Source organism: Hemitrygon akajei, chromosome 29, assembly GCF_048418815.1.
Source record: "Hemitrygon akajei chromosome 29, sHemAka1.3, whole genome shotgun sequence".
NCBI lineage: Eukaryota > Metazoa > Chordata > Chondrichthyes > Myliobatiformes > Dasyatidae > Hemitrygon > Hemitrygon akajei.
This window is the reverse complement of record NC_133152.1, coordinates 49,051,301-49,065,311: the sequence shown is the minus strand read 5'-3', so window position 1 is coordinate 49,065,311 and position 14,011 is coordinate 49,051,301. Positions and strand designations below refer to the sequence as shown.

General features: G+C 42.8%; 1 protein-coding gene across 6 annotated transcripts in view; it reads right to left on the bottom strand.

Annotated features, from left to right (window-relative positions):
* The window catches only part of mib2 (MIB E3 ubiquitin protein ligase 2), a 237,891-nt gene that overhangs the window by 99,300 nt on the left and 124,580 nt on the right, over positions 1–14,011 (bottom strand). For all 6 annotated transcript variants that reach the window (XM_073032420.1, XM_073032417.1, XM_073032421.1 and 3 more), the window contains one exon: positions 6,860–6,966. In XM_073032420.1, coding sequence (XP_072888521.1) covers positions 6,860–6,966 — 107 coding nt within the window. The remainder of the gene's footprint in view (positions 1–6,859; positions 6,967–14,011) is intronic.

Sequence of the window (14,011 nt, the reverse complement as noted above, 5' to 3'; positions counted from 1 at the left end):
CTCTACAACCACTCTCTGGCTTATCCTACAGAGCCAATGTCTAATCCAATTTACTACCTCATCCTGACTGCCGAGCAACTGAAACTTCTTAACCAGCCTCCTGTGCAGGACCTTGTCAATGCCTTGCTAAAGTCCATGTTGACAACATCATCCACTTTCCTGGTAACTTCCTCAAAAAACTATAAATTGATTAGACTTAACCTACCAGTATCCTTAATCAGCCCTTGTCTATTCAAATACTTGTATATCTGGTCCCTTAGAATACCTCCAATAACTTTCCCACTACTGATGTCAGACTCCCCAGCTTATAATTTCCCGGATTATGTTCAGAGCTTATCTTAAACAGCAGAACAACATTGGCTATCCTCCAATCCTCTGGTACCTCTCCTCACGCTAAGGATGTTTTAAATATTTCTGCTAGGGCCCCGTAGGGTCCAGGGAACACCTTGTCAGGCCCTGGGATTTATCCACCCTAATTTGCTTCAGGTAAGCAAGCACCTCCTCCTCTGTAGTCTGTACAGTGTCCAAGAAGTTGATGCCACTTTGCCTTACTTTTATAGACTCTGTGTCCATCTCCCGAGTAAATCCAGATGCAAAGAATGCATTTAAGATCTCCTCCATCTGCTTTGGCTCCACACATGGATTACCTTTCTAGTCTTCCAGAGGACCAATCTTGTCCCTTGCAATCCTTTACTTTTAATATGTCTGTAGAATCCTTTAAGATTCTCCTTCACCTTATCTGCTAGAGCAACTGCTTTTAGCCTTCCTGATTTATTTCTTATGCGCTCTCTTATATTTCTTGTACTCTATAAGCATCTCATTTGTTCCTACATGTCTATACCTGTTATGCAGCACATTCTTTCTTTTAACCCCCAGGACCTCAATATCTCTTAAAAATAAAGGTTCCCTAAACATTATCTTTATTCTAAAAGGCATATGCAAGCTTTGTACTCTCAAAATTTAGTTTTGAAGGCCTCCCACTTTTCAAGAACACCTTTGCCAGAAAACGGCATGCTCCAATCCACACTTGCCAGATCCTCTCTGATACTATCAAAATTGACCTTTCTCCAATTTAGAATCTCAACCCGTGGACCAAACCTATGCTTACTTTGAAGCTAAAGGCATTGAGGTCACTGGATGCAAAGTGTTCCCCAACACAAACTTTTATCACTTACTCTGTCTCATTCCCTAATAGCAGATCCAGTATCATATGATCTCTCATTGGGACTTCTATGTATTAATGCATGAGACTTTATTGAACACATTTGACAAACTCAATCCCATCTAGTCCTTTTACAGTATAGGATTCCTAGTTAATATGTGGAAAGTTAAAATCACCTACTATAACAACCTTATGTTTCTTGCAACAGTCTGCGATCTCATTATAAATCTGTTCCTCTAGATTCCTAGGACCATTGGGTGGTCTGTAATATAGCCCCATTAATTTATTTCTCAGTTCCACCAATAGCGCCTCACTAGTCAAGTTCTCTAGTCTGTCTTGACGGAGCAGAATGATGACAATTTCTCTGACTAGTAACACCGCCATTCCTCCTTTTATCCCTCCCGCTCTGTCATATCTAAAACAACATAACCCCAGAATACTGAGCTGCCAGTCCTGCCCCTCCTGTAACCAAGTCTCACTAATGGCTACAATATCATAATTCCAGGTTCTGAGATCATCTGCCTTCCTACAATACTTCCTGCATTGAAATAAATGTAGCTCAGGATACTAGTTGCACCATGCTCAGCCGTTTGATTTCTAATTCTGTCTGAGGTCTTACCAACATGCCTCTCCACTAACTGTTCTGGCACTCTGGTTCCCATCCTCCTGAAACTCTGCTTTAAACTCCACCCTGTGACATTAACAAACCTTCCTGCTAGGATATTAGTCCTCCTCTAGTTCAGGTGCAAATCATCCCTTTTGCAGAGGTCCCACCTTCCTTGGATGAGAGCCGAATGATCCAAAAATCTTATGCCCTCCCTCCTACACCAACTCCGTAGCCACATATTAAACTATATAATCTTCCTATTTCTGGCCTCACCAGCAGGTGGCACAGGTAGCAATTCTGAGATCACAACCCTGGAGGTCCTGTCCTTTAACTTAGCAACTAACTTCCCTGAATTCCCTCTGCAGAACCTCTTCACTTGTCCTACCCATGTCATTGGTACCTACATGGACCATGACCTCTGGCTGTTTGCCCTCCCACTTAAGAATGCTGAGGATTTGATTGGAGATATCTCAGACCCTGGCACTCAGGACACAACATACCATCTGTGAATCTCGTTCTCACCCACAGAATCTCCTGTCCCCCAACTAACAAATCCCCTAACACCACACCTCACCTCTTCTTCCCCCTTTCCCTAAGTGCTAGAGAGCAGACCACTGTGACTCTTCTCTGTTAGGTCAACACTCCCAACAGTATTCAAAGTAATACACCTGTTGTTGAGAGGGATGGCCACATAATACTCTGCACTGGATCCTTAACCCCTTTCCCCTTCCTGACTGTCACCCAGTTTCCTGTGTCCTACACCTTGGATGTTGCTATCTCTCTATATGTCCTATCTATCACCCCTTTGGCCTCCCGAATGATCCGGAGTTTATCCAGCTCCAGCTCCAACTCCTTAACATGGATTGTTAGAAGCTGCAGCTGGATACAACTCTCACAATTGTAATTATCAAGGATACTGGAGGTCTCCTTGCCTTCCCACATCCCACAAGAAGAACATTCCACTATCCTGCCTAGCATCTCTACTGTCCAAATCTAAAGATGGAAAGGAAAAGAAAACTTAACCTAGAGCTTTTCTTTTGCTTTCTCTAACTGAAATCTCTCTTCACAAAAGCCTCGAGGAGCTAAAGCCTCAAAATCACCACTCTGACTCTGTCCACTCACACGACAGCCGCTGCACTTGCCCCTTCCTGCCTTTCTTTAATTTGCTCTTTCTAATCAATTCCCAACGCGGATAGGTTGCTGGTTGAAGCAGGAAATGCTGCCATGATTCCATAATGTTTTCTAAGCACAGCCATTTCCACACAAACAGTCCATTAACTGGATCTGTCAGTGCCAATCACCTGCCAGGCAATAGTTAAACACACACGCACGCACACAAGACACATACCCTTTGATGGATGCAGAAAAGATGTTTCACCAGAAACACAGGTCAAAAATTACCAATGTGATTGCCTCCAGATACAAGCTGGAAGATTGTATTTTTCCAGGAGTAATGGTTGGGGGTGGGATGTCGGGGCTGAAACAGATGAGGAAAGTTGGGGGACTCAGGGCTGGCAGAAAGAGGACTGTAATGTCAGGGGGGAGGATCTGAAACAGGACAGTAACATCGGGGAGCAAAGTCTGAAACAGAAGAGTAATGATCTGGGCTGAAACTGGAGAATAATGCTGAGGGCGGGGTTCTGTTACAGGTGGGTAAGGGCTGTACCAGGAGAGTGATGTCGGGGGGGTCTGAAACAGGAGAGTAGTGTTGGGGGTCTGAAACAGGAAAGTAATGTTGGGGGGGTCTGAAACAGGAGAGTAGTGCTGGGGTTCTGAAACAGGAGAGTAATGTTGGGGGGGTCTGAAACAGGAGAGTAATGTCGGGGGGGTCTGAAACAGGAGAGTGATGTCGGGGAGGGTCTGAAACTGGAAAGTAATGTGGGGGGGTCTGAAACAGGAGAGTAATGTCGGGGGGGTCTGAAACAGGAGAGTGATGTCGGGGAGGGTCTGAAACAGGAAAGTAATGTGGGGGGGTCTGAAACAGGAGAGTGATGTTGGGGAGGGTCTGAAACAGGAAAGTAATGTTGGGGGGGGTCTGAAACAGGAGAGTAGTGCTGGGGTTCTGAAACAGGAGAGTAATGTTGGGGGGGTCTGAAACAGGAGAGTAATGTCGGGGGGGTCTGAAACAGGAGAGTGATGTCGGGGAGGGTCTGAAACTGGAAAGTAATGTGGGGGGGTCTGAAACAGGAGAATAATGTTGGGGGGGTCTGAAACAGGAGAGTGATGTCGGGGGGGTCTGAAACAGGAGAGTAATGTCGGGGGGGTCTGAAACAGGAGAGTGATGTCGGGGGGGTCTGAAACAGGAGAGTAGTTTTGGGGGTCTGAAACTGGAAAGTAATGTGGGGGGGTCTGAAACAGGAGAATAATGTCGGGGGGGTCTGAAACAGGAGAGTGATGTTGGGGGGGTCTGAAACAGGAGAGTGATGTCGGGGGGGGTCTGAAACAGGAGAGTAGTTTTGGGGGTCTGAAACTGGAAAGTAATGTGGGGGGGTCTGAAACAGGAGAATAATGTTGGGGGGGGTCTGAAACAGGAGAGTAATGTCAGGGGGGGTCTGAAACAGGAGAGTAATGTCGGGGGGGTCTGAAACAGGAGAGTAATGTCGGGGGTTTCTGAAACAGGAGAGTAATGTCGGGGAGGGTCTGAAACAGGAGAATAATGTTGGGGGGGGTCTGAAACAGGAGAGTAATGTCAGGGGGGGTCTGAAACAGGAGAGTAATGTCAGGGAGGATCTGAAACAGGAGAGTAATGTCAGGGGGGTCTGAAACAGGAGAGTAATGTTTGGGGGGGGTTCTAAAACAGGAGAGTAGTATCAGGATGGGGGGAGGGTTAGAAACAGGAGAGATGTGCTGGGGGGGGGGGAGATCCTGAAACAGGAGATTAATGTCAAGGGGGCCCAATCTGAAACAGGAGAATAATGTCGAAGTTCTGAAACAGGAGTAGTGTCGGGGGGGGGGAACGATCTGAAACAGGAGTAATGTCAGGGGGAACGATCTGAAGCAGGAGTAATGTCAGGGGGAACGATCTGAAACAGGAGTAATGTCAGGGGGAACGATCTGAAGCAGGAGTAATGTCGGGGGGAATGATCTGAAATGGGAGTAATGTCGAGGGGAACCATCTGAAACAGGAGTAATGCCAGGGGGAACGATCTGAAGCAGGAGTAATGTCGGGGGGGAACCATCTGAAACGGGAGTAACGTCAGAGGTGTCTGAAACAGGAGTAAGTTTAGGGGGAACGACCTAAAACAGGACAGAAATGTTGGGGGGATGCTCTGAAACAGGACAGTAATATTGGGTCGGGCATCGAAACAGGAGTAATATCGGGGGGGGGGGGGGAGTGATCTGAAATAGGTGAGTAACGTTGGTTTCTGGTCTGAAACAGGATTAACAATCTGTTCACTTCGCCATTGCGATCAGACTTCTGTTGGACATGAGGAAACGGGAATGGTGGGACCAGTGGATGACATCCAGGGTCTGATCAGAATGAGGAGTAAGAGGGTGCTGGACATCACCCTGCTGTGTTTATAACAGTTGCTATGGTAAAGAGCAATGACTTCCCTTGGACTTTACCATTCTTTCAGCAGTTTGATATTGTGATTCCCAGCAGATAAAATTATATCGATGCAAAGTTCTATACAAGTATTTGAAAGGCAAGAAACCTCACTGGACATTCCTCAACTGTGCCCAACTATGAAGATCAGATATTAGTCTCCAGTATGTTTCAGATTAGCCTGGCCTACGTGGGGTTTTCTGTTTGAACTGGGCTCCAAGGTAAATCAAGAACCTTCACAGGTTAGATAGGGCCGACAGCCCGATAAATAAAGGAGAGACTATCAGGAAGCATAAGTTACTTTACAAGATTATTTGTTTCTTGATGTTAGTGAATACTTAAAAGTACTTTTAAATTGATTTACTGTTAATCTAAAGGAGTTTAATTGATTTAAATTTTTTGGATTATATTTTTAATTACAGTGGTTTACGGCTAATTGAACCATCAGTAGCAGCTGCTTCTTTGGGACGACTCTCATAAAAACTAATTGAGAAAATACGTAGCTGGGATTCCCTCCACTTATTTGGAACACTGTGCCACTTAATTGGGGCAGGAGACCATTGGCAACAGTTGCACGCTCTTGTGTGGCCATTAGACACTGCACTGTATTTACAGTGAACAGTTTTTCAATAGCATCAGTTGCATGTGTTTGTGTTCAAAAAGCAGTGATTTTTGCCACTGACATTTGGGAAGAAATAAGCAGTAAGATAATTCAGAACTGTTTTGCTCACTGTGTTTTCAGGCATTCAGGCTTGGAGATGGCCAGGAATGAAAATGAAATGGTTTCACTACTTCAGGTTAGGAACTACAAAGAATTTGAAGGCATATATAATCTTCTTGAATGTTATAATGAAAATGAAGATTTGGACAATGCAATCATCGAAAGCATTGCATAATGGCAGTCCATCATCTACAATACTCGTCTGTGCTGATTTTGTTCATTTACAGTCAATCAAAAGAACGTGACAATGTACACTGGTTGAATTCCTCCATCAATAACTATTAGGAACTAATACAGTTTTAGAATACTATAGTAGTATTGGTAGTGTTTTAATTTGTTCTGTATTCATTTAAATACATAACTTGTTACTCAGATGATAGTTTGCCTTTCTTATATCTTTTTAACTATTTCCATAAAACTGGCTAATTGGGGCAGTCGCATCATTGGGGCCAAAATGTACTGGTCCCGATATCTCTTGATTAACCAGAATCCACTGAATTGTTATGTTTTTGAAAGTCAGGAACAATCATCGTCCTAAGAGTGTTGACACATATCAACGCTGGGTGGAATTTGGTGGCAAGTCTGCTTGGGCCTGGGCAGGTTTTTGCAGTATGTTGTTTAAGGTCCTATATGCAGATCGTGGAGCTCCCACAAGGCAAGAGATCTCCAGGGTCTAATAAGGCAAACTTGAGGAGCTGGGGAGCACAGCAGTGAGGGCAATGGTCCCACTTGGAAAAAACTGACTGTTAAGATTTTCTTGAATAAATACATTTATACATGCAATTGTTATTTAACAAAGTTGAGAAAATTCCAGGCACTCACCATCTTGGTTTCCCCAGTCCCAATCCGTCCCTCGAACAACCTTACTACCCTGGAAGATCCCCTTTAGGACAATCCTCGGCAGATTCTGTCGTGGACTAACAGGAACACTGAAAAGAAAGAGAAAAATTAACATTACAACCACAGCTACAGCCCTAAACATGATAAAGTATTGCTATTTACAAAACACATTAATATTTTATCAGCTCAGAAAGCCTTGGGGTTGAATAATGCCGGTGATAGCAAGACTATTAGACATTGGAACAAATTTAGACCATTCAGCCCATCAAGTCTGCTCTGACATTGCATCATACCTGATTGATTTTCTGACTAAACCCCATTCTCCTACCTTCTTACCATAACTTTTCACTCTCTGACTGATCAAGAACCTATCAAGCTCCATCTTAGATACACCCAACGACCTGGCCTGCATTAGGACACTCAATAATAATAGATGTACTTTGAAACTTTGAAATCCCTTTGCACCTCTGATTCTTGAATACTCTCCCTGTTTAGAAAGTAGTCTACACTTTAGTCCTCTATTAAAGTGCATGACCATACATTTCCCGACGCTGTATCCCACCTGCCATTTCATTGCTCATTCTCCTAATCTAAGTCCTTCTGCAGCCTCCCTGTGCCCTCAACACTTACCTGCCCTTCCACCTATCTTCATCTCATCCACAAACTTGGCCACAAAGCCATCAATTCAATTATATGCAAATCATTGCCATATAATGTAAAGTAAATTGGTCCTAACACTGACTTTCCTTTATCTATCCTGCTTGTTATTTCCTCAAAGAATTGCAACAGATTTGTCAGGCAAGATTTTCCCTTGTGGAAACCATGCTGACTACGGCTTATTTTATCATGCACCTCCAAGTACTCTGAGATCTCATCCTAACAATTGACTCCAACATCTTCTCAACCACTGAGATCAGGCTAACTGGCCTATAATTTCTTTTCTTCTGTCTCCCCCCACCCCACCCCCCCGTACCAAAAGAGTGAAGTGACATTTGCAATTTCCTGGAAAAATTCCAGAATCTAGTGATTCTTGAAAGATAATTACTAATGCCTCCACAATCTCTTCAGCTGTCTCTTTCAGAACCCTGGGGTGTAGTGTATCTGGTCCAGATGACTTATCTATCTTCAGACCTTTCAGTTTCCAAATCACCTTCTCCCCAGCAATAGCAACTGCACTCACTTCTACCGCCTGATACTCACCAACTTCCATCATACTGCTAGAGCCTTCCAGTGAAGACTGATGCAAATTACCAGTTCAGTTCATCCACCATTGATTTTTCCCCCATTACTATCTCTCCAGCATAGTTTTCTAGCTGTCTGATATTCACTCTCATCTCTCTTTTACTCTTTATGTATCTGAAGAAACCTTTGGTATCCTCTTTGATATTATTGGCTAGTTTACCTTCACATTTTATCATTTCTCTCCTTATGGCTTTTTTGGTTGCCTTTCGTTGGTTTTTAAAAGCTTCCCAGTCCTCTAACTTTCCACTAATTTTTGCACTATTATAACACAAGAAATACAAGAAGTAGAAGAGGAGAAGAGGTCAGCTAAAACAGTTGGCCTGGCCAAACAAGGGGCTTGGACCTGGTGGGAAAGTGCTGAACAATGACATCTATTGTATTGTGTAAGTGATGTATAATTTTTGGTTGTCATGTTTGCAACAACCTGTGCTGCTGTTGAAAAATCTTAATTATTGTGGCATTTCATGTGGCCATAACAGTGAAGTTGAAAATCTCCCATCTGCCACCACCCTCTGCCCTCAGTGACCGGGTCTATTTTGTTTCAATTTGCGCACTCCTGGTGGCCGCCGGGGACTTAATCTCTTACAAGTTGTGTGAGGATTGAGTTCAGCTGGAAAACATAAAGGTAACATCTCTCTAAATCAAGGCCAGTGTCGAGCAGACCTCTGACTTTGTGAGTCATGCCGAGAGATCCCAAGACAGTCAGAGCCAGAGCAGTTGAGGGCCCTTGGCCTCATATAGTCGAAACTCTTGCTCACTTTCTTCCCAAATTCATCATTTATGGCAGAAGGCAGGAAAAGAAGACTGGTGTAACATGAAGGTGCTGAAAGGCTTTCACGTCTACTTTCTGCATAATGACTGTTTCATGAAAGAAATAACGAATGTTGAATAGCTTGTCAGACACATCCTCTACTTAACTGTATTTTTAAATAAAGGTATTCTGCTACTTGCCCAACAGAAAACAAGTGAGGGAAACAGAGTCTGAGGGAGAATTAGGACTTTTCAGCTCCGTTGAAGAACCTGCTGGCAGTGGGGAAGAACCCTGAGCTGTGAGTTTTCAGGCTCTTGTCTTGTGGCAACAATGGGAAAATGCACAGTGAGTTCCCCAATGACCCATTTCCCTACACCGATTCATAGACATGCTCGTCCCAATCCTGCAGCCAGGAATTTAAACAGAGCACCAGTGCTGGCAATGAGAAACAGCACAGAACTACCAGACAGGTCCCCCAACTTGCACATCAACATCTTCCCATTCCGTCCCTGTGCCAAGTATATGTGATGTGCACACTGTCTAAACGCTCTGCCTCCTACATTGAGCTCTCATCAATAATAAACAAGGGCCAATCTTCTCTACAGTGCCGATGAGTGAGTACAGAGTCACACAGGTACCAAGCCTTCTACATACCACAAGGAAATTAAGGACTGGAATCCCCACCTCTGATTCAGATGTGTATTCTCCGTGCTCCGGAAAGAATACATAAAGCGTTGATAAATTAACTTGGTAATTGCTTGAAGGTGCTCAAGTCCATCAATGACCAAAATGAGAGTTCAGACAGTTCCGATTCCAATTCAGAGGATGCGCGTGCTGCAGGGCAGCTGTGGAAATCGCGCAGACCATAAGGATGGAGGATAAAGTCACATAATAACACCACCTTCTGATCTCAGGAATAAACCTGAAAGCTTCAATTTGTCTTACTTTCCACATAGCAACGTTAGATGTTCACAAAATGATGCATTTACCCACACTTTATGTAAAGCTGCGGATTAAATGCATGCAGCCTGCAGCATGAGTGAGTGATATGATGATGGGAAGAGCCTGTGTTACAGTTGCAGGGAGAGATGAGACCAGCTGTCACTGCATCCTACCCCTTCCTCTCTATCAGACTACTACTAACTGCCTGCATTATAGAGCAGCAATCAAAAAATATCCATAGGAAAACTGGTGAATATTTAACTGTGTGACACAACCCTACAGATAAGCATCACTCAAATCTCGTGTCAAATTATACCCTGGTTCAGGTTTTTGCAAGTCTTCCACAAACTGCGACAATTGATTTTACTGAAAAACTCGGTCGGGCCACACTCAGCATGGAGTGTGCTGAAACTGCATTATTTGTCTACAAACTCGTTTCTTCATGATCGAAGGAAGGAACGACTCGATGTGTTAACACCTGCTATTATGCACCAGTTCACAGTAATCTCTTAAAATGTGTTAAATGAACACCATTCCAATTTGCCCTCTGCAGCTTCTCTATAACCCTACTTAAAAATTATTGTGGCACTCCGGGGTGGGGGAGGGTGCTATTTATTATTCTTGTTTTAAAATGCCTTCATGGGATTATGGTGGGCCGTTCAAGTTCACTTATTGCTACATTTTAGCTTGGGTTATACAGTAATTTGCATGTGTGTTTGTGGGTCTCCCTGATTGTAACAGGGTGTGAGATAATCACCTCCCTCGCCAGTAAGTGACTGAGTGGGTTCTCTCCCTGGGTCATAGCGCCTGGTCTGTTTTTTGGGCTTGTTGCAATAAAAATGTCAGTGAGATAAATGAGTTCTTCTCGTCTGTCATCATGGACTGAATGCTCGCCACATTATCATCCTTCGTAAAATGTTGCTTCTGTTGTCTGATCGAAATTCAATTTTCATGTTTAAGGACATTCTCCCTCCTCTTGTTAGCCTCACCTTCTTGTGGGACAACGCTCTGGTTTAAACTTATTCATAACAGTGAACAAGTTACCAATAAAGTCGCCTTGGATTTTTTAAACATTAAAAATGGAGTTTGAGATTCTTTAATATTAGTGATTCATCCATATTGTAACTGGGATTACTCTCATAGTCATTCTCTGCAATGGTCCCAGAACATCAAGTCCTCTTCTGAAATTAGTGCACAGAACTGATTGGAATTGTCAGATGATCTGGCCAGAAGATTTCCAGCTTTAGCTGTGGGCAGATATTGTAACATTCAGTCCATACATCAGGAGTCCCATTTGCTTCGTAAATTGATTTGCTGTAGTTGCTTACTTTGACAACAATTAATCCCAGTTCCTTTGTAGGTCTCCTTGTACAATTCCACATTGCACACTGGAACCTTAGAAATTTTCTCCCAATTTGTCACACTGCACATTTTAATAACTTCTGTCCATCTGCATGTTTTTGTATTTCCTGCTAAATTTTAAAGCTTTTCATATCAAAAGGACACGTTCCAGTATTGTGGGATGAAAGGCCTGTAATGTGTGTAGTGTTGTATGTTTCTGTGCTGTAAGTTCTATGTTACTGCATGTTGTGTGTTTCTGTGCTCTATGTTTGTTTGAAATTTCCATTTTTCATCATCTATTACACAGATTCACAAACATGGAGTCAGAAATTCTGCTTTCAAATCTGTATGGGCACAGTTTATAAAGTGCTTGCTTTTTACAATTCACTGACTACATTCAGAAATGTTCCTATCAATTCAGCTGCCAGTAATGTTAGTCTTCCACTGTAGCAATGGGGCAGATTTTTAAAAATGATAAATAGTTTTGTATTGAAAATTCCATAATGATAATGCACAGCAACAGGCCTTTCAGCCCACAATTATAATGCCAGTCCAAACTAATCCCACCCACCTACACGTGTTCTATATTGCTCCATTCCTGCCTGTTCATGTGCCTATCTAAATACTTTGCATCTGCTCCCATCACTTCCAACTAACTTTCTATTTAAGAGGTTGGGCTTCTCAGTGGAATGTCATTAGCAGCCAGGCAAATTTTCCTATCTAACCCCCAAAAACAGAGACGTTCCTTTAACAGGTTCAAAATTTCTACTGAGAACCATCCATACATGTTTTAATATTTTCCAATTTTAATGTGAGATCGATGATACACAAGACAACCTGAATCCAGATTCATGGATGAGAAACACACAATTGTGGATGAGGATGATTCATTTCCCAATTAACACCAGCACTCTGGTTCTTCAAAACAATCGTACAAATTGATGTTTTCACAGTAATTTGAACATCATGAACTACTTCCTGACCCTAGGTGTGATGCAGTGGTTCGTGTTTTTTTTTCTCTCTCTCACTCTCTCTCTCTCTCTCTCTCATTACGACAGATGGCATTACGAGTGTTAATAATCTGCTCCACAGCTCTCAGCACTCCGGAGGACAATCCAGATGCTTCACACTGGCATTCATTTCACATAGACAGCCAAGGAAAGGCTGTTGCTAGAATTTGTCTAAACTGAGCACATTACAGAGCATCAGGCAGAAACGATGGGATTTAATTCCTCCATTAGCGAGCAGGCAGATGGCAGTAGACATACAAGCGATCTATGTATATGAGCTATCTTATCTATTTATATTTATTGTGCATTTTTAATTATTGTGATTTTTATCTTATTGTGTTTTTTTTTGTGCTGCATCAATTACACAGAGTGTAAAAATTGCACCTTGTGGACTGGAAATGACATTAAACAATCTTGAAAGACAAATTATCCTGATTTAAGTAAAATTAGAGATTCAGATGGAAAATTAAATGAGATGCTGACAATACAACATTTGAACACACAAACCATGGAATGAAGCTCCTCTCTGATTTATTGAATCACCAAGGCAGTATGATGGTGAGGTTAATGTCACAAGATCAAAAATCAAAATGCTGGAGAAACTCAGTGAGTCAGGCAATAACTGTGGAGGGAGGGGACTATCGACATTTCGGGTCACCACCTTGCTCTAGCAGTCTCCTTTGAAGTCATGGTAGCATAACAGTTAATGCAACACTATTTCAGCTTGAGGCATTGGAGTTCAGAGTTAAATTCTATCACCCTCCGAAAGGAATTTGGATGTCCGTCCAGTAAGTGCATGGGTTTCTGCCGGATGCGCCAGTTTCCTCCCACATTCCAAAGATACACTGGTTAGTGGATTCAAACACGAACAAGAGAAAATCTGCAGATGCTGGAAATCTGAGAAACACACAAAATGCTGGAGGCCAGGTAGCATATTTTTAATGCTGAGAAGTGTGAGGTTCTACATTTTGGCAGGAATAATCCAAATAGAACATACAGGGTAAATGGTAGGGCATTGAGGAATGCAGTGGAACAGAGAGATCTAGGAATAACAGTGCATAGTTCCCTGAAGGTGGAGTCTCTTGTAGATAGGGTGGTGAAGAAGGCTTTTGGAACGCTGGCCTTTATAAATCAGAGCATTGAGTACAGAAGTTGGGATGTAATGTTAAAATTGTACAAGATATTGGTAAGGCCAAATTTGGAATATTGTGTACAGTTCTGGTCACCGAATTATAGGGAAGATATCAATAAATTAGAGAGAGTACAGAGACGATTTACTAGGATGTTACCTGGGTTTCAGCACTTAAGTTACAGAGAAAGGTTGAACAAGTTAGGTCTCTATTCATTGGAGCGTAGAAGGTTGAGGGGGGATTTGATCGAGGTATTTAAAATTTTGAGAGGGATAGATAGAGTTGACGTGAATAGGCTGTTTCCATTGAGAGTAGGGGAGATTCAAACGAGAGGACATGATTTGAGAGTTAGGGGGCAAAAGTTAAGGGAAACACGAGGGGGTATTTCTTTACTCAGAGAGTGATAGCTGTGTGGAATGAGCTTCCTGTAGAAGTAGTAGAGGCCAGTTCAGTTGTGTCATTTAAGGTAAAACTGGATAGGTATATGGACAGGAAAGGAGTGGAGGGTTATGGGCTGAGTGCGGGTCGGTGGGACTAGGTGAGATTAAGAGTTCGGCATGGACTAGGAGGGCCGGAATGGCCTGTTTCCGTGCTGTGATTGTTATATGGTTATATGAGTAAGAGTGCAGTCGACGTTTCGAGCCGAAACCCTTTGGCTGGTTAGTGGGTTAATTGGTCATTGTAAATTGTCCTGTGATTTAGGCTAGGGCTAAATAGG